The following is a 26,173-nucleotide window of genomic DNA, read 5'->3' on the forward strand; positions in this document are numbered from 1 at the left end:
CCAATCCCTTCCCTCTCCAATAATACTGTGTATAAATACTTCTTTTCTGCATGGCAGAATCTATCTTTATTCTTTCCCAATGCTGAAGAATATAATAAAGTTCTGCTAAGCTTAGCTGCTAGTCACATTCAGTGATGATGCTTTGTTTTCTATGGTGATTACAAGTCATGGCTTGGGAGTCAGATTGCAACTGGTGCAATATCTTACTGGATGCACCAATCTGAGATTATTATGAGCAGGCAAAGCCAATATAGTGGACACCTCCGCTGAAGTAAAAGAGGTTTGAAAACTATAAGATTTCTGAACCCTGTAAGAGGCCAACTTAATATGACATGGACAAGTGTATGTGTCAAATTGAAAAGAGCATCTGCAGTAAGATTGAGAAAGAATATCCATGATAATAGCAAAATGATAAAAATGTCATGAATACCATTGGTATCCACTGAAATAATTAAATAAACTATTAAATAAACTAATAAATAAATAAACTATTAAGGCAAATCAACATCCTTTAAAAGAAAAGGAAAAAAATCTAGTTTAGGAAATCATATAAAAGTGTATCACCAATAAATAAGCATTCCATTCTTTAGAAGAATTGGATAAGGGTTCCCATCGTTTTCATTACTGTGAGTTATTTAGAATAAAAGCCTGATTTAGCTCAGATGAGGAATTCTTTATGCAGCCCTGGCTTACTAACTACTTCATTTAGCAACCAAAGCTATGATGGTGTTAAAAAAAAAAGCTTTGCAATCAATCCACACATTTGTGACTATCACAGCAACCCATGATCATGTGATTACTATTTGCATGTTTTCCAACCTGCTAGCTACAAAAGTTATTCTTGTGACTTGGTTACATTATCTTCTTTTTGTACTGCTTAATACTGTAATGGTGAACAAGTCTTAACATTTCTGTGCAACATTCTTTGGTGTATATGAAGAATACTTTGTTTCCCCTCAGTCCTCTCAAGCTGAACATTCCCTGTTCTTTCTTTTTGGACTCAGTTTCTATTTGCTGTATGTTGTTTTCTGAACCTGTTACAAATGGGAATGGCCTGCAGGTAGGTTCAGGATGGAAAACGTGACATGTACACTTCCCTGCTGACTTTAAAAACAATGGGCAATACACGTACAACAATGTATAGAAGCATGGTGAGATTGTAGAATACCATATTAAGATGTATGGTATACATGTACATTTTCTTTTTTACTAAACCATTTATTGCCCTGAAATTCGTATCTTGGGTCTTAAGACATTGCAAAAGGTCTGTAGAATGTAGTCATACATGCTGCTGAAGGGCAAAATTTCTACAAGTTTCTGTTGCACTCTCCTGAATCTTGCATTGTGTTAATCTGCTACTTAGTAATCCAAAGTGCTAAGTACTGAAGATTTTGGTAATGCTATGAATGTCGTGTTCACCAAAAGAAAGCGTTATTTCATTAGGTAAGCTTTGCAATCTACTCTGAGACAACACACTACAGGAAAAAAACCCTTCTGACCTATTCATCAAGCTTCTTCCCAATATTTCCTATTAATAGTATGCTTTAGAGCAGGGGTAGGCAACCTCGGCTCTTTTATGACTCATGGACTTCAACTCCCAGAATTCCTGAGTCAGCTATGCTGAGTCAGCTATGCTGACTCAGGAATTCTGGGAGTTGAAGTCCATGACTCATAAAAGAGCCGAGGTTGCCTACCCCTGCTTTAGAGGAATAAAATTGGTTCTGGAAAATTATTCAGATGGGGTAGAAACTGAACATGAATTCTTATCTAGATGGGGATGATTATCCACCAGCAAGACCAGCATCATTAGATAGTATCTTTCAATATGTTAATGACAGAGGATCTGCTGTGGATTGACATTTGCTTAATGTAAGTTGTGGCTTCTAGGTGTAATTATAATCACAAACCTTGCTGCTGAGAGAACAGCAGTCCCATGGGTCAGAAAATGGCTGACTAGCCCCAGGATAATGTTGAGGTATAAGAGGATTTTTGGAGACAAGGGTCATGACTGAACCCAGAAAGTCTATTTCCTGCTAGATCCAATATATTCAGAGAGAAAAGCTCATTATGGCAATGGGAAAAATAAAGCACTGTATTGTTCAAGAGTTGTACCTGAAAATTAGAAACAGAATGGACACTAGACAAGATCTGCTATGAGTTACAGGAAAATAGGTAGACAGGTTCAAAACTGAGAATGACAGTTGCTTGGCAATTGGTTCTGAATTTGTTTCCCAGAGACTGAGTCTGTAATCTGGTCACTCCCAAATAGTCTTTTAATAAAAGTAGCATAGGAAATGGTAGGAGACAAAGTAAAGGAATGATGGAAATGGTGATGACATCAATATTAATGGTGCTACTGTCAATAAAACAAAGCTTAAAAGAGTTTAATAATGAAAAAGCAGCCAGCTTATACCTTTTTTTTCTTTTATGGTGCTGATATTGGTGGTTGTTCTGGTGTCAGTGCTCCAGGATCAGAAGCAGTTTGTGTTTACAAGGTCAACAAATCAAATAATGCCTTCAATTGCATAGGCAATGCAGCTTTACATTAAACTCTAAGCTGCAAATGTGCAAAGCTACAAATATGCAGTGACTGGAAGATCTATAAAGCACACCTGAAGCATATCAAACAGGTCACCTAACGTTGTTTGCTAGGGAGTGGAGGCAGTGAGGGCATGTCTTTATTACATGCCCTTGGCTAAAGCAGATCAGGTTTCAGAGACGTTTCATTATAACATGGTTAGAATATAGGATGGAAACATCAGAGAACAACCAAAGATCCATTGTTAAAACGGACAAAAGACAAAATGAGAATTGGGTGGGATTATTATCATATCATGGTTCAAGGTGACTCTGGGTGGCTCTTTTCATCTGTAGCAGGTCTCAGGAAACATGTGGCCAAAAATCCCAAACTTCATACTGGTTAACAACTGCCCTATTACTGACTTTCAAAGTTACAGTGCTGCTGAAAAAGTAACTTTACAACCAGTCCTTGATTTTACAAGCATTGCAGTGTCCATATGATCAACATTCAGGTATTTAGCAACCAGCAGGTATTTATTGTTGTTGCACAATCCAGCCAACATATGATTACTATTGGCATGCTTCATCTAGCTAGCCCAATCACAGAGTCAATGGAGAAACTGGCAAAAAAATCCCAAGTCACGGTCACGTGATGTCTTGCTGAACAACTTGCAGTGACTTAACAACTAAATGAGAAGTGACCTCAAAGTCAGTCATGGTCACGTTTTGCTTAGCAACACAGATGCTAGCCTCAACTGTGGTCACTAAGTGAAGCTATGGAGAATAAATGATGCCTTCTAATAGCCCTTCAAAGTATTGGAAGACTGCTATCATGTCTCCCCAAGTCTTCTCTTTGTTAAGCTAAAAATACCTAGTTCCCTTAGCCATTCATCATATAATTTAGCCTCCAAACTTGTTTATTTGTTGTACTTCGCTACACTCTTTAAAGAACCTCAGCATTTTTTGTCTCATGGTGACTACAACTGAACACAGTATTCCAAATGTGGCCTCACTAGAGTGATACTATCACTTCTTGTGACCTTGATGCTATCTCTCTGTTGATGTAGCCTAGGATAGTGTTCCTTTTTGGCAACCGTAGCACACTGCTGACTCATACCTATGTGGTAGTCGACTAGGACAGCTAGGTCCCTCTCAGTTACTACTGCTGAGCCAAATACCACCTATTCTATACCTGTGCATTTGGCTTTTCCTGCCTAAGTGCTCTTACTAGTCTTGTGCTTAACAACTTTCACAGAACTTTGTCCTGATTTCTAGTTCATCAAACTATATTACAGGCACATTACAGGTACATTACAGTAGCAGGTCCCATGTTAATCATAAAGACATAGAATGAAAGGGGTTCCTCAGGCAAGAAATAATTCTAGTATAGTTAGAAGGCAGACATGGTCCACCGGTAAAGAGACTTAGTATTCAAATATTTTATTTTCAATATTAAGTTCAACTATTCACCATGTAAACACAAGCTACCTCCCACCAACACAGCTAAATTTAAACACCTGAAGTCTAATGGGAACAAATTAACAGTAAAGTCTTTACTAATGACTTTTTGTGTCCAGATACCAGCCCCCATATATAAATTTAAAAATGCATACAGAGGTTTTGATTGGCATGGAAAATCTGTCAATTTATTATCCTGCAACTAACAATAATATAAGCATTTATAACCTTCAATCGGTCTATTCAACAAGACCTCATACTATTTCTAAAAAACCAAAAGAAATCATTTTTCTGGGTATTAGTAACTTACTTGTCATTAGAGATACTGCAATCAATTACAGTTTTCTTGCTGGTGTTCACTATGATAAATGGCAAATGAATGACAGAATTAGAAGTTGGTGGTCTATTTGCTTGCTGTTCTGCATGACGATTTCGCTGAACAAGATTTTTGAAGGCAATTTGCTGTTAAAGGATTTAAACACAAAGTTTGTTTTTTTAAGATTTGGGAAACAATTTGCATTATATATCTCAATAGCCTTAGCAGGTGACAGAACCAAATTGACCTTGGTGATCTCAGAAGTCCTGGACATTATTAGATAGGAGACCATCTGAACATTTTAAACTTGTTGACTAGACAGGGGAGTTGAAAAAAGGAATCCTGAAAGACACCAATGGCAAACCATTTCTGCAATAATGCCAAGAAAATTGCTCAAATTTAAGCTATCACAGAGCTGAACTCAACTCAAGGGCATTTTTATTTTTTATTAGTCACTTGTATGCTACTCATTCATCAGATTCTGTTTTTTTAAACCTAAAGCATGTAAATTTGACAACTGTCAAAATAATGATTGACATTAATTAAATTAAAACAGAATTAAAAAAGAAGAGAAAACCTGAATTCAAATGTCTATTTTCAAGGTTGCACCTAACATCAGGTTAGCAGGAAGAAAATGTATGCTACTGCTCTATGATGATACCTGAAGAATTAATTCTTGTAGTTGTGACTGTTTTTGCTTTATTCTTTCAAGTCTTCTCTGCCTCTCCACCTTAACAAAAAGAAAAAACAACTAATAACACGTTGAATGAATCAAATATGTATACTCATAGTATACTCCTAGATGTATATTCATACTAGGAGCTATTTTAAAGGTTTTACTCACCAATGAGCAACTAAAGCAGCATGAAAACAATTTTGTATATGTAAGAAAAGTTACAATTGTTCTAAAAATAGTATCAGAATACCAAGCAACTCCAAAAGCTTTTTTTCCCCAAAGTAGTTTCAAACTAGCTGTACAGAAAAAAGATATCCAATATTTTTATTATTTATTTATTTATTATTTAAATTTATATACCGCCCTATTTCCATAGGACTCAGGGCGATTTACAGGGAAAATTAAAATACATAACATACAAATTAAAATCAGTTAAAACTATGATTACAGTCCCTGAAGTTAAACTAAAACCCAATTAAATTAAATTAGTTAAAACCCCTCAGTCTGGGCCAAACAGCTCAAAGAACCAGGTTTTCAAGTCCCGGCGAAATGAGCGAAGGTCGGGGGCAGTCCTGAGTTCCGTGGGAAGTTGGTTCCATAGGGCCGGCGCGCCCACAGAGAACGCCCTTCCCCTGGGAATAACCCACCGGCATTCCTTAACCGCCGGTACCCTGAGAAGGCCCTCCCTGTGGGAACGCACAGGACGATGGGAAGTTGATGCCGGCAGCAGGTGTTCCCTTAGATAATCCGGACCCAAGCCATTTAGAGCTTTATAGGTCTAAATTATGCTGAAACAGTTTTGTAAAATATTACCTATTTTACCTAACGTTACCTAAGAGTCAGCAATTTTCTTGCAATAAATGGAACAGTTATTTAAAAAATTAAAGCAAAGACAGGTAGTCTTCACTTAATAACCCTAATTGGGACCAGAATTTCCATTGCTAAGCAATGTGATCATTAGATGAAACATCACGTAACTGCACTTCTTGGAGACAGAAGTTCTAGTGGTTAGGCCAGGAACATGCCATCGCAGTTCTCCTGCCCTGCTGTGCTCATCTCCCATTTCCACTCCCACCACCTGCCTAACCATCCATCTCTGCACTCTGTGGCCTACTAATTCATGGCCCGCTGACCTTCATTATCTTCTTTGTCCTATTGCTAATGAGGATGTCTGGCTGTGACAGCTGCTGGACCAGGTATGCTTCATCAGCAGTGGGAGGGGGAAGACAGAAAAGGTCAACCAGTGGAGGTGGGGGTAGGCAGCAGAGTGCAGGGCAGGCAAAAAGGCAAGTGCAGGGGAGACCAATGGGTGGTGGGAGTCTAAGTGCTTACTGTCATCATAAACGTGGGCAGTCATGTGAATTTTGATCATGTGACTCACTCAAATTTTGATCATGTTACTATGAGGTGCTGCACCTTTGGGCACTGGCTGTAATTACTAAATGTTCACTGACTAACTAAATGGTCACTGAATCATTAAGCAAGGATTACTTGTATCCCAAATTCTGAAACATCTGCACATATAGCACTATATTACTATCAATGAAATCCAAACAGTATTTAAAATTCATTACATTATATATAACTCAGACATGTCAAACACAAGGCCCGGGGGCCGGATCCGGCCCGCGAAGTGGTTTCATGTGGCCCGTGAAGCCATCCTGGAAACAGTGAGGGAACGGCCCCCACTGCCTTGGCCCTGGCCCAGAGACCCTCCTTCTGCCAGAGACCCTCAGATCAGTCCCACTCCTGCCCAGGCCCCCATAGGCACCCTTGATGTAAACAATGTAGAGCTGGCCATGCCCACCCAGTAGGCCATACGCACTCTAGCCACGCCCACCCAGTAGGCCATGCCCACCCAGGCCACACCCACCTGGCCCCTTGAGGGCAACCGCAATGCTGATGCGGCCCGCAATGAAATTGAGTTTGACACCCCTGACAGGCAAAATACCTATTATACAATCATATTTAATGAGAAAAATCATTAACAAAATATTACAAATGGCATATTTTCAACAAATTTTACCTCTAAATTCTGGCATTCCTGAGCTGAATTAGTAGGTAGGCCAATCCATTTGATTTCTTTCTTCTCCTTGGAAATAATGTTCATGGCCATAAGAACATTTAAGGCATCATAGACTCGTCGCCTTATATTTTTCTGATCATAAGCCTGCTGTAAACATGATAAATTAAAAGTATCAGAATATTTGCAGTTATACTACTTAGCAACATAAACCAGCAAATTAGATAAACATTGTTATCATCAGTTAGTCCAAATGATGATACCCAAGAGAGAAATAAATGGGCATCTTTAAGTAAAAAGGGAGTTTTTATGGGAATATATAATTCATTAAAAATGAATTTAGAATACAAATATATTTACCGATTCATTTGGTGAGATGTGAGCATCTGCAGTACTGAATTCTGCAACTAACTCATCTGCTACCTCATTGTATGAGGTAGTTCCTTTTCTCTGAACCTTCTCACAAACCTTCATAGAAAAGTGTCGTAAACCCTTGCCATTCTTCTCTCCCTTTTTGTTTCGTTTCCTACAAAAATACAATTAGCTTTAGGTACACAAACCTCCCTAATCCATTTATGTACACGAGAGATTTATATATTTTACTTTTTAAACAGATGTCCTGAACTACTCGCTTCATTTAATTTCAGTGTACGTGACTAGTTTATTTACACGATGACCAAACATATCTACAGATAAACAATAAAAGAAAATGAATTTATTTTATGACTCAAAACATATGCTTTCACAGAAAAAAACAACACTATATTCTGAATTAAAGAAGTATGTGTTATATCAACATCCTGTACCAAAATATACTAGGTCACGGGTTGGCAACCCATGGCTCCAGAACCACATGCGGCTCCCAGTCCTCCGCCATGTGCAGTCCCCCCCCAAAAAAGTTCAACCAATCAATTCAAACATCTCACGAAAAAAAAATCTCGCAAATTGATTGGTTGAACTTCTTTGGTTTGTGGGACTGCCCACAAACATCTTTTCTTCTTCGGAGTGCACGTGGCGGCAGCAGAAGAGACGGAGGACTGCTGGAAAGGTGTGTGGGTCGGTCAGATGGGGTGGGGGGGGAAACGCGGAGAAAATCTTGCGGGTCTCCTCGTAAGGAAGGAAACCCCAGATATGGGCAAGCCAGGGAAAGTGTGTGTGTGTGGGGGGGGGGGGGGCTGCAATTCCCGTGCAAGATTTCCTGCTTGCAAAAGGGCGATCACTTCTGCCTCTCTTGCAAACACTGGAATTGGGCAAGGAAGGAAAACCCCCTGCCCCACCACCTGCCTTCTCCTTTTTTTCTGCAAGGGGGAGAGGAAGAAGGAGGCGGAGAAGCAGCGGGCAAGATTGCAGCCCAGCCCAGAGAAGGGGAAGGAAGAGCCAGTTGGAGAATGTGTCACCCCAGAGGGAGAAGCACCCCCCCTTGCCTGCCTGCACAAAGCTGCCAGCCACGCAACACGCCTGGCTGCAGCGAGTCAAGCAGCAACTGTTTTCTTTCTTTCTTTCTCTTTATTTTTTCCTTCCTTCCTTCCCATATTCTTCCTGCCTTCTTCCTTTCTTGTCTTCCTTTCTTCCCTTCCTCCTCCTCCTCCTCTCTCTCTCTCTCTCTCTCTCTGTCAATAAGCAAAGAATCAAGGCTCTGACTGCCTGCTCCGCACTTCCTCCTCCTCCCCCCCCCAAAATAAACTGCATGCAAAAATCCCACAAAAACCCCCAAATCCCGCAGCAGGCTGAGATAGGCAAGCCCGAGCAGCAGCCTCAGAAGATTTGCCACAGCAGCTCCTTCTCCCTGTCGGCCTCCTCCTCCTCCGCTCCCTCGGAGCAGTCTTTTCTGAGGGGAGGAGAAGCCAGCACAGCAGAGCCGTCCATACCAGAGCTGGACAGGGGGCAGGGCCAGTGTATGTCTCGCCTTAGGTAGGCTCCACTCTTTAATCAAGCCCTGTTCTGTGCATGCGTGCGCACATGCATTTTGCGGCTCCCAGGGGTTTTTTTGGTGAGGGAACCGGTTCCAAGTGGCTCTTTCACCAATTCAGGTTGCTGACCCCTGTACTAGGGAAAAGAATAACTGCTGCTTGAGAACCTATTATTTAGCAAATGCCAGATTGTTTAAAAGATTGATGTCAGAGTTAAACTGCATATTTTTGAGGCATATATTTTGATATTTTTACAAAACAGTAATTCTAGTTCTAATCTAACAGAACATTACTTACCCAGCAGACCAAGGTGAAGAATCTGCAGTCTGATTCTGTGATACAAAGTGTGTATTAGGAGTATGTGGACTTCCTACTAAAATAGTATTTGGGGCTGATGGTCTCTGTGGTGTACCAATAACCTACAATTAATAGAAAACCATTAGAAAAAAATAATTATTCATTATTGTGATGTTATTAGCTTCCTTAAAAAAGAAACAATTGCAACTTTTTGTACTGGCCAAATTAAATACATGTACCTATAGGAACACAATCTTAAAATATGCTTATTGTTCCTCACTTTCAACATATTTATCAATACTGTAACTAGTTATTACATGATTAACAGTAATAATAAAAATGTCCACAAAAATATTGTCCCCAAGTTTATAAGCTTGGGTCTCTCCTCTGCAAGAGAAAATGTTACTTTAAGTATACCTGTATTACCTTAGTACAGGTTTTCAATTAGGGATTCTGAGACACCTGAGATACTAGAACAACTTGTTAAATCCTTTAACACTAAAAAACCTATAATTTTGGTATTTATTTTCAGTAAATCAGTTTGATATCCAGATGCTGAGAACTGAATGGAATAAAGAATTAGAGATTTCTATATTGCCTAGACAATGGGAGTGTCTTAACTTCCATACCTAGAATGTCAATAGATCTCAAATTATGACTTATAGAACAAAATATTTAAAATATATTGGGCCCCATTATGTTCTATATAGGGAAGGACTGTCAAAACGGAATTTTGTTAGAAATGCAATAAGGACAATGTTTCTTTAAAACATATTGTCATGGCTAAAATTCTGACATTGCACCATTGGAAAGATAAGTATACTGTAGGTCTCCATTTACTTAATGGATTGAAGATCTGATTACACTTACTACCTATGAGGAGATTACCGACAGCCATAGACTTGTATGGATAAGTATAATGAAATATGGGATTCATTGGTACAAAAAAAGCATGATACTTCTATAGGTGTTTTAGAAATAATATATACTTGTGTATTTTGCTGTATTTTTTCACTCTGTTAAGCAATTAAGTATTTTTACAATAATTTTGTGTTTTGTTCCTTTTTGTTATTATTTTAAAGCAATAAAAATAATTTTTAAAAAATCAATGAGAAAGAGGTGATTTATTTCCTACTTTCAGATCCAAACCCTGTGTTAGGAAAAGAGTAGCCAGGTTTTTATTAGCAATTACTGCTATAAAAAAGCTCAAGATGTGACTTCTGGTCCTACGCACAGCAGTTGAGAGGTTGGGGACTCCGTGCCCTCCAAGTTTCTTCCTGTTAGGGGACCCTAAATGGGCCAGAAGCCACCCCGGAGAGGTGGCAATGAAGTAAGTAAGTCCTGGGGACCTCGGAGAGACAGCGGTTGACCCGATTGGTCCAGGAGAAGCCTTCTACAAACCAACAGGACAAAGGCTAGCTTAACTTCAGAGTCTAGCCCAAGCTGCAAGCAACCAGTCAAAAGCACTATTTTAAGCTGATCGTGAACAGTGTGCTTGAATCTGGGTAAGAACATCGATTTTCTCTATTCTACCTATCAATTTTCCTGAAGGGGAGAAAGAAAATTCCCAAGGGGAAAAAAAACCCCTAGAAGTGAAGAAGGGGGGTTTCTGCCCCACCCTTTTGTTAATGGAAGCAGCGAATTGAACCTTTTATGGAGGAAAAAAATTGAAAAATCAACCAGTGCTGACACCTACTGGTGGATGGGGATTATGACAGGACTTGGTAAAATCTGGAAAAAAAACCCTAATCTCTACTTGTGACCTTCAAAGCTTTAACAAAAGAGAACAGCTGTGACAAAAAAGAAAACAATCTGGGCTGTAGATAAAGTGAAACTTACAAACTTTAGGGAACAAAAAAAATAACTTTTGTGAACTCTCTGGATTTCAAGTATATAGTTAACTGATCTCAAAGCTCTTTCCGGGGGGGGGGGAGATTGGTTTTTTGGTCATCATGGAAAATCAGATTTATAGAAAGAATTTATCAAGAAGAAATAAATACTTTTCAAGAGGAGACATATGATACATTGCAACTAATTCAAATATCAATGATTTCAAACCACAAAGAAATCAAAAAGAACTTTGAAAATATAAACCAAGTCATCTCCAATTCAATTTTATACCAAAACAAAGCCCAACAAAATACAACAGAGAAGGAACAGATAAAACAGATAACTGAACATAAATTTGAGGATAGAGACTTAAAGATGGAATTCTACAAAACAAGGAAGTATGATTTAATCCAAGTGGAACAAATTCACAAGAAATACTGGACTTGGAAAAGGCAACCTACATTTCAACACTACAAAATAAACTTGAAGATAAGAAAAGAGACTGGATAAAACAGACTGTAGAGGTGCCAGGGAAAACACTAGAACTGGAGAGACAAAAAAGGACAAAAGAAGCAGAGAGAAAAAGAAGGAAAAAGATTCTCAATAAAAATGAGTGGGCAAACGCCTATAATAAAGATACTGCACTTGACTTACTTTTTACATCTACAGTAACATGTATAAGAATATGGAAAGATTTTTTGACTCAGCAGAACATACGGATTAAGAAAGGCATTGGGCAAAAAAAAGTCTAAAGTGAAAATTAAGAAAATAGATGATGGGGCCTATCAGAGAGAATATTTAAAAAATAAACACTTACTTGAAAATGGTTAAAGAAATAGAAAAACTTTGGATATGAATTTAACTTTAAGAGGGAGGAGCCCCTCAAGTAATATAGTGCTTGGTTTTTCTTCCTCCTTTCTATTTTATTTTTGGATATGAGTAATATAAAAGAGTTGGAATAATGTTTTAGATATCTAAAGGTGATTGACTTTAAGAAAACTATAAATGGATTAAAAAATGTTTTGACTAAGAGTTAAAGCACTAGGGGATTAGGTTTATTAAAGGGAATATTTTAAGATTAAATACATTTTCAATTATGGTAAAAAAGAATGAAAATTGTTTGGAAATAAATATGTGTTAGCTGATATGAAATAGGGATTTTAAGTAGTATACTATCTTTTTATTTTATTCTGTTTCTTATTCTCATTCTTCTTTCTCTTTTTAGTTTTATTTATTCCTTAAGAGAGGTAAAAGTATTGGGTTGGTTTACATGAGAAAAATAATTTAAATATTTAAATGTAATTAACTCTGAGAAAATCTTAACCAGCAAAAATGTTTAGAACACTGTGGGGAAAAAAAATGTAAACAAGAACCGTAAGCAGGATATATGATGAGACAACCAGAATGACTAGATAGAAAAGGAATACTATATTATTGTGATTATTATTTCTAGAAATATTAGAAAACATTTATATCTAATTATCATTTATTAAAACAATAAGAATTGTATTAACTTAAGGTTGTTAAAAGAGAACACCATGGGGAAAAGAGGAAATCATGTAAAGTTATCATGTGGATTATAGATTATAATTGTTAGTGAAAGTTTGCTAAATGTAATTCCAGACAACGCATTGTCTACCGAATATTAAGGTGAATGTTAAAAAATGTGTCTCTGTGTGTGTGTATATGTATATGTATATGTATATGTGGGTATATATGTATATATGTGTGTATGTATATCTTATATATTATATATTACACACACACACACACACAAGCTCAAGATGTGTGACTCCTGGAATGAAGTTGACAGGAATGAAGTACTTTTATCCTTTTATCTTAATTTTATCTCTTTTATTTTGTCTTGTTCTATTTTGTTTTAGCAAAGGTATAGGGTGATTTTCTTCCTTTTATTATATTGAGCCTGTTTTTATGTGCTGTCTTTTTAACACTATAGCTACTTTGCTGGTCACTGATGGTTAATAAATACAATTTCAGATATTATTTTAAATAAATAGTCATGTATCTATAACATACAATGAAAAAACTAGGATTGTACTATAATCCTCGTATAAATCGGATAATGGATTTTATTATACCAACTTAATTGTTAGTCTACAGTATGTTCAGACATAAATAAAATAAACCAGAACTAACTGGCAGAGCATTCATTTTGCCTTGACAATGCAAATGCTTTTTCTATAACTTTGGAATAAATATTCTTATGTCCCACATGCCTAATACTTTTCCAATAAGCAGGTGCATATGTATTCATGTGTATGTGTTAAAAATTATCTAACAATTTGATTAGTAGACTTTACTGATAGGCCTCTTACCACTTGTTGTGCAATGTTGACATTCGATGGTCCAAATGTTTTCGGCAAAAGCTGTTTTCCAAGTGTTGAGGGATGAACAGCTACTAATGAAACAACACCTAAATGTCCATGCAAAAAAATTAAAAATTGACAATGCATGTAACTTCCTACCTTAACACTGAATACATGTACAATACAGATATAATTGTCTCTAATGTTGACCCAGTTTCAGATCTTGTTCCAATATATACTTCCATATATACTTTCAAGTTCAACAGTTTAATATTTCTGAGGCTTCCAGAAATTTAGTTATCGTTTAAAAACCTAAGATAAGGTATGGAATTCAATGTTATGTGAATGGATAATTATATGCCTAACAAGATTTCCCTTTCTTGTCTTGTCCCTGCAACTGTTTTAAGTTTTTCAATTATTTTGGAAGTTGGCGAACTCTCCATAGTAGATTCAGAAGACCTAGGAAAAGGGATCATCAACTGCTCCAATTTTGAAAGCTTCTGCCCAAGAAACATGAAATTAAAATTTATCTCTATTATTTAAAATCAAGCTGATAAAACTATTACTTCACTCTTTGAAATCAGAAAAGTTAACACTTAAACAGTCTCTAAATGACCAACACAAATATCCAACTTTGTTTCAAACTTAATACTAACATTAAATGAGAATAGATGAGAATCTCTATATTTACAATTTAGCAAATTTTCTGTTTTGATAAGATTTCAGTGTCAAAACTTTCCAATCCTACTAAGAAAGTTGCAGTTTTATTGTATTTTCCAATCTGACTCGGAAGTTTGAATTTTGAGCGTCCAATGTATATGCAAAACACTGCCACCTTGTGGTCAAAAATAATGTAACTGATTAAATTCCTAAAAAAAAAATCAATTCATTAAGCACAGGGATAGGCAACCTTGGCTCTTTTATGACTCATGGACTTCAAACCCCAGAATTCCTGAGCCATTCTGGGAGTTGAAGTCCACGAGTCATAAAAGAGCCAAGTTTGCCTACCCCTGATTTAGCAAGATATAAAACGGTTACAATTTGAGCACTGAGGGATAGAGAAAGGAGAAGAAAGTAATTTTTAGGCACAATTTGCTTGTTTGGTGTTATTTGTTCACTGCCTAAAACAAGGTGCGCATCTGAAATTAACCTGAATTATAATCTGTCACATTTAAAGATAAAGAATATCACAATCTACATCAAATAATATGAAAACATTATATCCTCTATGTAATCTACCACTTATTAATCACTAGGAAGTGAGATGCTAACATATTAAATTTGCATAATTAGCAATAACTCTCATTTAATTAATTTAACATTTGTGAGTCCATTGTTTAATAACATTTTAAATAAAACATTTGTAAACAGTGATTAAAAACGTGGGACAAAATAACCTTTACTTAATATCCACACCTTTAAGCAAAATAAATTCTTGTAAAATATATTTCTCCTATTAGCACTTACTCAAAATTCAGTTATAAAAGTACATGTCACCATCAACATAAATTTTAACAAACACCAACTCAAATAAAAAACTGACATGTATATATTCAGTTCAGGGAATCAGGGTAGCTTTTCATGGAAATGCTGAATTTCAGTGGAAAACAATGCAAAATTATTATTTATTTCAAACAGTGCATGCCTCGTTTATGAAAATCACCACCAAATTATTTGAATTAAAATCTTATACATTTATTTGATTTGTCCTTCATTTTTAACTTTCAAATTCTAGATGAACTCAAAGCATTTCTTTCCCCCTTCTAAACTCCACCACCTCAAAATAATTATTCATTAGATTATTGGGAAGTAGTAGAGAAAGAATGGAGAGTGAATGTAGTCCTTGAATTTATCAGAAATCCTCAAACCTATACAATGTCATTTCTTAAACACAAATGATAAAAAAATGTTACCTTTTCCTGGACTAAGATTTTGATCTATAAAAACCTTTAACTCTCCATTAGCTTCAATGAGACCAGCCTATGACAGGAAAAAAACCCCATGAAAAATAATGTATAAACAAATTATATTCTGCTATCAACTTCTATTAGTAGAAAAAACCATTTATATTATGACATTTGAATAAATTTTCACTCTTTTGGCTTTAACACATCTTTTTAAAGACAGAAATATCAAGCAATACAATTTCTTCTACAGTAACTTAAAATAATGTCCATTTACACACAGCAATAAAAATAGATACAAAAAGCTGTGTAACATACATTATCTGAACCATTTTGGAAGGAATAAGAAATATGTTAATTAGTTTAACAAAATATCTTTCAGCTATAGAATCAATATCATAGCTTAACCTATACTGAAGAAACTAGGAGAGGTGATTGCAGAACTGTTCTTATAATCTTTGATAAATGGAAAACGAGTAAGCATTCCCAGAAGATGGGAGGAGAGTAAATATTATATATTCCTCTATTCAAAAAGAGGAAGGATTCTGAAAAATGCAAACTGGTCAGTTTGATATCTGTACCAGGCAAACATCTAACAGCATGTTTGTGAATACTTGGCTAGGCTTGCTACAAATATGCAAAATATTGGGCAGATCAGTAGTTCTCATGGAACTAGTTAATTAAAAAAAATCCTGCAATCCCCAATGAACAAAGCTCTGATGATACAAAATAGTTGTGTTTGAATGCATTTGGGGCTGGGGCAGAGGCCAGAGCTTAATCTCTCATTGAACACCAAGGTATAGCCTTGGTGGAGCAGTGGGCTAATGCCTCCTTAAGTAACACCAGCTGCCTGCAATTAGTGCAGGTTCGAGTCCCACCAGGCTCAAGGTTGACTCAGCCTTCCATCCTTCCGAGGTAGGTAAAATGAGGACCCAGATTGTTGGGGGCAATTAAGCTGACTTTGTAATAATGCCGCTTGGGGGGGTGTGTGTGAAAGCCCTAATAAGCAGGCATATACATAGAATGAAGGCTACTGCTAAGCTCGTAAGCCGCCCTGAGTCTTCGGAGAAGGGCGGGATATAAATGGAATTAAAATAAAATAAAATAAAATCTCCATCAAGGATTCTGCAGAACAATTTAAAAAATTCTGGGCTAGCTGGTACTTCTTTTGATAAACTCACAGCTGACTTTAATGAGTATTTGTGGCTCCACTTCAGCTTGTAGAGATGGACTGTATAGTGCAGGGGTAGGCAACCTTGGCTCTTTTATGACTCGTGGACTTCAACTCCCAGAATTCCTGAGCCAGCCATGCTGAGGGAAAAGGGAGAGGTTTCCAAGCTTAGCCATGCTGGCTCAGGAATTCTGGGAGTTGAAGTCCATGAATCATAAAAGAGCCATGGCTGCCTACACTTGGTATAGTGCACAGGTCTGCAACCCACGGCTCCGGAGCCGCATGCGGCTCTTTCAGCTGTCTCCTGCGGCTCCCAGTCCTCTGCCATGTGCAGTCCAAAAAAATAATAATGTGGGACTAAAAAAGTTCAACCAATCTATTCAAATATGCAGGGTAGGTGCATATCTCGCCTTGGCTCCACTCTTCAGTCAAACCCTGTTCTGCGCATGCGCGCATGTACGCACACGCGCACACATTTTTTGCGGCTCCCAGCTTTTCCTTTTGTGAGGGAACCGGTTCCGAGTGGCTCTTTCACTGTTTCAGGTTGCTGACCCCTGGTATAGTGCATCAAGTCCTGTTCTGAGCTTGAAGTCTGCAAGTGTCATAATGGTAGGGCGGGTGACAGCTAGTACTTTTAAGATTCAAAATATTTAGACAGGTTTGAGCCATGTTCTGAAATTTGTATTATAAAGTTAAAAGAAAGAAATCTGTATTTCTTGTATCTGGGAAGGAAAAGTAAAAGGCACAAGTTTAGCACGGGGAAGATCTGGCTTGGCAGTAGTACATGGAAAAGGTTTTGAACCAGCAGTATGACACAGCTGCTAAAAAGACTAAAATGCTATTTTGGGATGTGTTAGCAGGAACACAGAATGCAGGCCATAGGAAATTTATTTAACAGTTTTCATAAAAAAACAAGCAACAAGCAACAGAAAAAATTAATTGGTCCAAAAATATATCTATAACTGGACAAAGGAATGAACAAGATTATGCAATTAGTGCTCAGTATATCTTTGATTAGAAATTAACCATAATCAAATTACATTTAAATATATTATATCATTTTGAGTTTAAATCTCTGAACTAAATGCTAACATTTTCATTATTTGTTGTTTATGAATACAAAAGTGATAAAAGACTAAGAACACAATAAATAAAATTGATTTTGTAACTTCTTCTCTACACCAATTAATGTACAATATTTATAGAAAATTAATTTTAATTTTTTTGTGCTTCTCTTAATTTCAATTTTAGTCAGTTCTTTTTCCCATTAAAACCATACTATGAATAATTGTATTTCCCTTGCTGCATTGTATATAATATGCAAGGATGCTATTCTTGCTTAAATTTGTTTATACTTCTAATCTGAATATATGTTGTTAATTTTGACATGTTTGCTATGTTTAAGTTTTCAGTCTGATTTTGGGGTAACATATCTCTTTTATAATGTTGTCCCAAATCTATCATTTCCATCATAAATATGTAAGTTGTGATACCTTTTATCAATATGTTTTAGAATTATGCCCAGTAAAAGTTTCACCTCACATTTGATTTCTAAAATTTTTTGAATAGTTCTATGAATTTCTTTCCAATATTTATTAAGTATTATTCTTCTACCACATAATAAAAAGTTCCTTCTATCTCATAACATTTCCAACATTTGTTAGTAAGAAAATCACTGCACACTCCACTCTGCCTTGGCCTGAGTGCATTTGGAGCCTTTATCCAAATAATACCAATTCAAAAAGCATAATGACAAATTGGAACAGCTTTAGAGTTTAAGATAATTAGAGTTGGAAACTAAGTCCTATGACAAAACAGTTAAAGAGTCTAGGGTATGTTTAAATTCAGTAACAGTCTTAAAATACTAGGATTGTTCTATCAAAGAGGAAAAGGATGAGTCCTAATGGATCCTGCCATAAGCAGAGGGATGGACTAGATCACAGGTCTGCAACCCACGGCTCTGGAGCCGCATGCGGCTCTTTCAGCCATCTCCTGCGGCTCCAAGTCCTCTGCCATGTGCAGTCCAAAATGTGCACACATTTTTTGCGGCTCCCAGTTTTTCCTTTTGTGAGGGAACCGGTTCCGAGTGGCTCTTTCACTGTTTCAGGTTGCTGACCCCTGGACTAGATGATCCCTAAAGTACCTTCCAACTAAGATTCACCAAGCTAACTGCTGTGTCCATGTAATGAACAGATGTTGGCACATTTCTCCTCAAATAAAAAAAAGTTTGCAATGAAATTTCAGAGAATACTTTTTAAAAGCAAAGCATTAAAGAACCTACTTTTCCTCCAAAATACGTGAAATAGATATGCAGCACTCACTACAAAAAACATATTGAATATTGAAATAAGCTAATATTAAGTCAACTTCAACAAATCTCACTGCAAATACTTTTGAAATGCTATCATGTCTGTTCATATATCCCAATATTAAAATTAAAAAGGAAAAATTAGAGGCCTTGCTAAAACATGTTTCATTTCCTAATTTGTTTACCGTAATTTAATGTTCCTAATTTAAAGTCTGGTGTACTGCATTATTGCAAAGGTTTAGAATTGTTGTAGCAGTTTTTGATTCTCTAGAATAACTTTCCAAGAATATATAAAGCTGTGGCATTGAGGTTGCATAAGACATGGCTTCTCTTCTCATAAAAGAATGTTTAAATCAAATACATTTCCCACCAGGTAGTCCAGAAGGATACCAAGACTATTACTACTACATGCTATGTATCTGTGACAATGTAAACAACATCCCTAGATGACCTATCTAAACAATTACAGGTAGAATGATGGTAACTAGCATGTTTAACTAAATAAAACCATAAAATAATTAAAAGTGGCGGCGGAAAAAGTTATTAGGCAGTTCCCATCAAAACCAAAAGAAAATCTAGTTTTAATTAAACAGATTTTCAACAATGATCAACTTGTTTCACTCCTAAACCTTATGTAAACCAAAACGCATTCATTTAAAATAGGATTCATTGGGATCTTTATTCTGTTAACCAAGTACACAAAATAAGTTTTATATGTTTTAGGACTTAAAACTTAAGCAGTCTCAAGAAAGCTGGACCTGAATTTCTTGCCTCATCTTGAAATCTGAAGCTACAATGCTCCAAAAGTTCCAATCTGCTCCAAAAAGTAGCAATGAAAGCAGGTCAACATTTTTATACATTTTGCATTATAAAGCACAATCTAAACTTTCCCAGTCAAGAAAACTAATCTATTTAAGACCAAGTAAAATTTCCCATTAACAGGAGAAAAGTGTTTTTCCCACATTTCTCACATAACAATGAAGTTCGCTGTGAGTACCCACTTACAATAAAAGAACTAAAGATTAGAAATTCTTTATTATAAACACATAAATTTTGTAATCACTGCAAAAAAGTACACCAGATAATAAATAAGGAACTTTATTCTGACTTGGAGAAAGTAAATATTTAATACCTTTTGAGTGAAATTTGAGATATGCTCTATCCAACCGGGCCATTTCACAATTAAAACTACAAAGATAGGGTAGAATCACAGGGACTATATAAATAATTGCATTAAAGTATTTCTTTAAGAAAGATAAGAATTAAAAGCAAATCAATTCAAAGTTTATAAATATAAAGATGAATTTGTAAAAGCAGTTTCCATCAACACATACATTTAGTCCAGTCAACCACTGCCTTTCTAGAAAAAGTTAAGCAAAGTCAGACAAATTAAATACTAGGATGGGAATCCATCAGGAAGTATTAGGATTGTAGACTGAAATGTGGAAAAACATTTAAGATGATGACAAGCTACTGTTGTATTTTATATGCACATACTTGTCTCACATCAGTATGTATCACATTTTTAAATTGTATAAAATGATTGTGAAATATAATTTAATACAATAAAATATTCATGAATTCTCTAGTGTTTTACTTGGGATCAAACAGCTTTGCTGAATAATCCAACAAATTTTAAAATATTCTTCATTATGCACATGTGATAACAAAGTCTACTTTTTTGCGGTTACTAGATTGGATTTGCTATCACACTTAAACACAAATGATAAAACTCACAACACAATTTATTGCTGAGCACTACACCAAGGCCCAATATAATCCTGAGACTTATCTTTCACCTTAACTGGAAACAAATTGCAGTTCATGTTTATATCAGAACTTAACAGAGATGGCTTAATCAAGTCATTCATATGACTCTGGAACATCAAACGTGAAGATATGATTTTGATTTGGAATCTTTAAATTCTGATTACCGGTAACTACTTATGTAGAAAATAATTCTTATTAATTAAAATTAATTCTTAATTCTTATTAGACTCAAAATCTTAAATTAAATTTGATTTTAGGTTCATAGCTGTTTTATTAAAATGAATAGTTCAGAATACTTGAAAAGTAACAAATGTAATCCCCATTGCTGATTTAATCAAAATAAATTTGTTCAGCTAATCAAGTCAAAATGAAGTTCCCAAGCACTCCCAACTAACTCATCTTTACAAAATACACAAAGCAAAAATGATTTAAAGAGTTTAAACTTCCTAGATTACTTTCAGTACATACAATGTAGATGTATGAAAGAAGCAGACAACATGCTATGGAAATCAATGCTTTCCCCGAAGACACAGAATCCTTTCTTACAAGGTCATATGCTAGACAGTCACTTAAATGCAAAGGGAAATGTTAGTATCAATCACTTAATATGTAACAGATATTCCTTTTCAATTTTATAGTTCTTTCTAAAGACAGCTTTGGTTCCTTTCCTGGAAAGAATACATCATCATCATCTTTTAACGCTATTAAATTAGGTCTGTCGATTATAAAATCAAAGTTTATGTGAAGGATGCATTTTGTTTAGCAGAGTGATGTATTTTGAAACTGATTATCAGGTCTGTAAAATAAAAAGCAATTATTTGTTTTTTTAAGAGTATGTAATGTCTAAAGGTTCTTAATAAGGTACAGTATTGAAAAAAATAAGCAACAGTATTTTATTATGATGTGTAAAACATTCAAAAGTTTCAAGTGTTCCCAACTCAGAACATAGGGTTCCTAAATTCTGTCTCAAATTCAAGACAAAAAGAGGCAGATCATTCCACGTGGTTTTATGTGACCTCACAGTACTGACTTAAAAAACAAATTCTCCAAACCAAGCTGACTTGGAGAATAATCCTAATAACCACTAACTAAGTTTAAGGAGTAGGTAAATAAGAAAATATGTCTGGATAAGAAAATATTGTTATCTGCCTGTTTTAAAAAACTGTTTATTACTGGAAAATTAGAGCTCACGAGTTGTCAGTTGGGCTTTATTTTCAGACAAATGCAAAATATGCACTCTACATATACATTATAGGTAGCACTGTTATATTGTTGAGCTTTTAGGTTGCAACATGCAAAAGAAGCCCACCCTGCAAGAATGCAGATAAAGTAATAACCAGAAAAAGTTGTTACTTTCTGCTACTAAGCATTGCTGATATTATGAAGTTAACATGAAAGTGTTTGAAAATGTTTACTGAAATAAATCCAACTATTCCAGAAGTGTTCCAAGTTTGAAACAGCACTGGAATATGTTTAATGCCAGAACAATTGTTTCAAATACTGATCTGGACATTTTGAACTTGAAAATGAATCACAAGGTCATTGGACAGTACAGGTTAAACACATTTAATTAAAAGAAAAGCAATATGATTTTTGATATTGAATGATTTATTCAAGTTATTATAGAAAGGTTTTCAGGGTCCCAGGACACACATCATCTCAGACTTATTCAAAACTCTTATTCCTACTTCAGATCCTGCAACATTCTATTTATGATTTTAGCAAGCAAAGAACATTTCTCATCCAATAAACACATCTTATTTATGTAGTAGCCAAGTATGCATGCTTACATCCAATCCTTAGCATGTTCAAACATAGCTGCATGCTTTGTTTAAAGGTAATTAAAGTCTTCTATAAGTCAGACTTAATTTGTGAACTTAATGGATACATGTTCATCTGGCAACACAGGAAAATGGTATATATCATTGCCTTGTTCTGAATTTTAATGGAATACACACACACACACACACACACACAAACAATATATATATATACCAATTCAATTAATATTTAGGATATGCAACAGATTTCAAGTCAAACTATTATGGTAACTGATACCTATGAAAGCTTGTTTAGGCATACAGTTTAAAGTAATAATGACCAGTTTAAAATGGTTTGATTTAAGTTTAAATGGTTTGAGTTAAATATAAAGTTGCTGACTCCTGAAAATGAAATAGTCTACTTCTTGAGTTTCATAAGTAAATCATTAAAACAAACAAAAAACCAAAGAAACTGACCAATCAATACCTTGGTAGATCAGAAACAGTGATTTTTAATTTTTTTTAATTTGGTTCTTAATTTTTGTATTTTGGATTTTTAATTCCCTGTAAACCGCCCTGAGTCCTCAGGGAATAGGGCGGTATATAAATACAATTAAATAAAATAAATAAATAAATTTTTGGAGGGGGTGAAGGCTTGATGGATCACAAGATTTAGAAATATAATGTATCAAATGGGTACCCAATCAATTAAATTCCTGCTTATATAGGAACATATGTGAGAATTAAATTGAATCATTTCTAGCTCTGAAGAAAATTATAATTAAGAAATAGTGATTTAAAACTTCAAGCAAAATTTCTCTGATGATTTGAATAATCAAAAATGTAATTAAAGCTGATATTGTTTAAAACCTGTATTTACACATTCAGGTACAATAAGGTTATATTAGTAGAAATTTAAAAATATACCTAGTTCACTAGATAATGATTACAAAATATTATATCTATGATACAAATAAGCATGAAACAAAGTCAGCATCAGATGAGCTATCTATATCTTTTCAAATTTAAACTTTCTTGCGATATTAAAAACTATCAACAGATGAAAACAAATTATTATGAAACCTATTATTTGATCCACAGACATAGCAAAGCAATAATCTAAAGGAGTCAATTTTTAGAAAAATACAAAGGTAGGCAAAATTTAATGATTCTTTTGCTGAAAATAGGCAGAACTACTGATCCAAATAAAACTGCTTCAGAACAATCAAGTGTTGATAACTGGTTCTTTCTAAAGTAAAAAGAATAAAAATGTACTTATCATGCTTTACAGCGGTAGTCTATTCTGATACACATGGCATATTTTCACAGCAGCTGCCTAATAAGCTACTGTATGATATGACTTGTCTTGTTTGTAAATGGAGTTTGTGATATACTAAAGGTAGTTTAGGTATGCTGAGGGAGGATACTACTATACATTCCTAGAATATGGTAATAGTTCCACTGATATCGTTATTATTCAATAAAATATATCTGCTTCACTCAACTTCTACAAGAGGCCATTTTAGCAACAGAAGTAATTTCTATTATTCATTAATCCTAGCAATAAATCTCTATAAGTATTACTTACTATACTTACATCTTTTGCCATGTTACCAAGTCCAAAAACAAAATGTTTACTCCTGATCACCACAGGAAGACTAGAAACAGTTGTATTATATTCTGAAAAAGAAAGGGAAGAATATAGTTAAGTGTAAACTCTCACACATTTTATATTGAATACCAACAGTGCTCAGATATTGTTAGTCATCCAGCTTGGATTTAAAATAAGATTTGCAAACGCTCCCCCTCACATATGGGGCAGCTTAGTTCTCAAGGAATTTAAGTTTCTTTCTTAGGGAGAAAAATAATAAAAAAAACAATCTAAACCGAGAAACATGGGCAAGATAAGGTCCTATCCAACCGTGCACCGAGTTACAGAGGATGATTATGCTTCATAAAGATATGCACAACCTAAGCGTGTAACGCCTGCCCCATTCACTGCATTACAATTGCTAGGCCTCGGGGCCCAACCCCCAATGCACTCTTTCCCAATCCTAAACAAAACGCACGCCGCTTCCTCTGCGCAAATAGCCAAGCAGGCCGAGGCAATTTATGTAATGTTTCCACGAGGAGGAGGAAGAGGAGGGGGCCCTCAGCCCCGGTGGAAAGCAAGCAAGCAGAAGCAGAAGCAGCAGCAGCAGCAGCAGCAGCAGCATCTGTGCTTCAGAGAACAAGTCTCGCCAGCCCCCGCCTCCTGCACCTACCCGCCCCTCTCCAGGGCCTCAGAAGCCCGGCCGGAGCACTGGAAGTCTAGTCCCGCCACACAACTGCCTCCGGAGAGGGACGCGGGCCACCCAGGCACCACTCTCCCCCTGGTTCCTGTGTCACCGGCCCGAGGAGGGAAGGGGGAGGGTCGGCGGACTGAAGAGGTCGAGGGAAGGGAAGAGGGTCTCTTCCTCATGGTAAACCATCCCGCCTTAATGCTCCGCCACAGAAGCAGCAGCGGCGGCGGCGATACCCGGCTGCCGCTTCCTCTTTCCCTGCCACCTGTCCTCGCGCCCGCCCGCCCTCCCCCCCCCCGGGTACCTGAAGCGCGGGCGAGGAGTAGCCGAGAGCCAACTCCATCCCCCACCGCGCACTCCCGAGCGATTCCCCCACCCACAGCGCCGCCGCCGCCGCGCTCTCACAGGAGCCAGAGATGCCAACTGCACATGTGCAATGCACGGCCCTCCTAAACTCCCCCCCGGGGGGGGGAGGAGACCCGGCGGGCGCCCTCGCCGGCAGGAGCTGTACTTGGAGGGACGCTTCAGCAGCCCCCCACCCCCCCACCCCGTTGCACCAGTCGCGAAGTGAAAACTATCCCGCAGTAATGACAAAGCGGGAAGAATGCAACGCTTTTTTAAAAAATTAAATAAAAAAATCGCCGTTTCTCGCAGCGCTGCCATCCAACTCCCCGGTTTGGTTCCTTCGGGGGCGCGGAAGCGGGAGATGTTCCTCGCAAAGGGCCCGGGTGGGGGCGAAGGGTGGACGGCCCGACCCGCTTTAGCACGAAAGTCGCAAGTCCCTCCAAGTCTAAACTGTCTGCAGCCCTTGAGGGTGCAGCTTCTTCTGCACGTTGGCTGGGAGCGAGGGTCCGCGGTGGCTGCTGCACGCCAAATCCGCGTGCAAGGATTGAGGGGAAAAAACCTAAAGGCGCCTCGTTAGGCGGCGGGGAGCTGCTTTCCGGAAAGCATAAAACAGAATGCGGCGGCAGAGCTGGCCCTCGCCTCTCTCCGAAGCTCTATCAACCCCTGCCTGTCAAGTCGCGCTCTCCTTCCTGTCCCCGAGGGTCCGGCGGGCAGTCGTCCTAGACTCGCCGTAGCTGCCCCTCACACCTGTTCACGCTTCCTTGCACAGAAGGCGGCCGAGAACGATCGAGGAGCGCCGCTGGCCCCCGCTTTCTCTCCCGCCGCGATCCCAACAAGGAGGATTTTCTTGGCGGTTGGCAGGAAGAAGGGAGGAAAAAATTGAAACTTACACTTTCGTGCGTCCCTCCGGAGTGACGCTACGCGCTGGAGCTGACGTCACGGAGGGAAACGTGCCCCACATAGACAAACCCGAGGAGCTCGTTACGCCCTCCCCCCCCCGTCTCCTCACGCCGGACGTTTGTTTAGCCAAGCCTACGGGGCGGCGCAAAGAAAACCGCGCGCATGCGTCAGGTTTTCGCGCCTTCGGGATTCCAACACGCCTTTTTTTTTTTTTGCTCCCGGAGACGGCAACCTCGGCTCTTTTATGACTCGTGGACTTCAACTCCCAGAATTCCTGAGCCAGCTATGCTGGCTCAGGAATTCTGGGAGTTGAAGTCCACGAGTCATAAAAGAGCCGAGGTTGCCGACCCTGTCGGCTTCGGAATCCGCCAGCTGC

General features: G+C 37.3%; 1 protein-coding gene across 6 annotated transcripts in view; it reads right to left on the reverse strand.

The window, feature by feature from the left end:
• Positions 1-25,871, reverse strand: part of TFDP1 (transcription factor Dp-1) — a 44,201-nt gene extending 18,330 nt beyond the window's left edge. For 3 of the 6 annotated variants that reach the window (XR_014026300.1, XR_014026301.1, XM_081326753.1), the window contains exons 1-9: positions 24,857-24,933; positions 23,868-23,950; positions 15,271-15,337; positions 13,367-13,464; positions 9,201-9,322; positions 7,354-7,519; positions 6,997-7,143; positions 4,956-5,024; positions 4,289-4,440 (exon numbers count right to left, since the gene is read on the reverse strand). Coding sequence is in view for 4 of the 6 variants with exons in the window: in XM_081326753.1 (XP_081182879.1) it covers positions 4,289-4,440; positions 4,956-5,024; positions 6,997-7,143; positions 7,354-7,519; positions 9,201-9,322; positions 13,367-13,464; positions 15,271-15,337; positions 23,868-23,879 (833 nt within the window). In the remaining 2 variants the exon portion in view is untranslated. The other 3 variants (XM_081326755.1, XM_081326754.1, XM_081326756.1) reach the window with 3 other exon arrangements.
• Between the last annotated feature and the right edge of the window lie 302 nt (positions 25,872-26,173).

Source organism: Vipera berus (genome assembly GCF_964194415.1).
Source record: "Vipera berus genome assembly, chromosome: 4".
NCBI lineage: Eukaryota > Metazoa > Chordata > Lepidosauria > Squamata > Viperidae > Vipera > Vipera berus.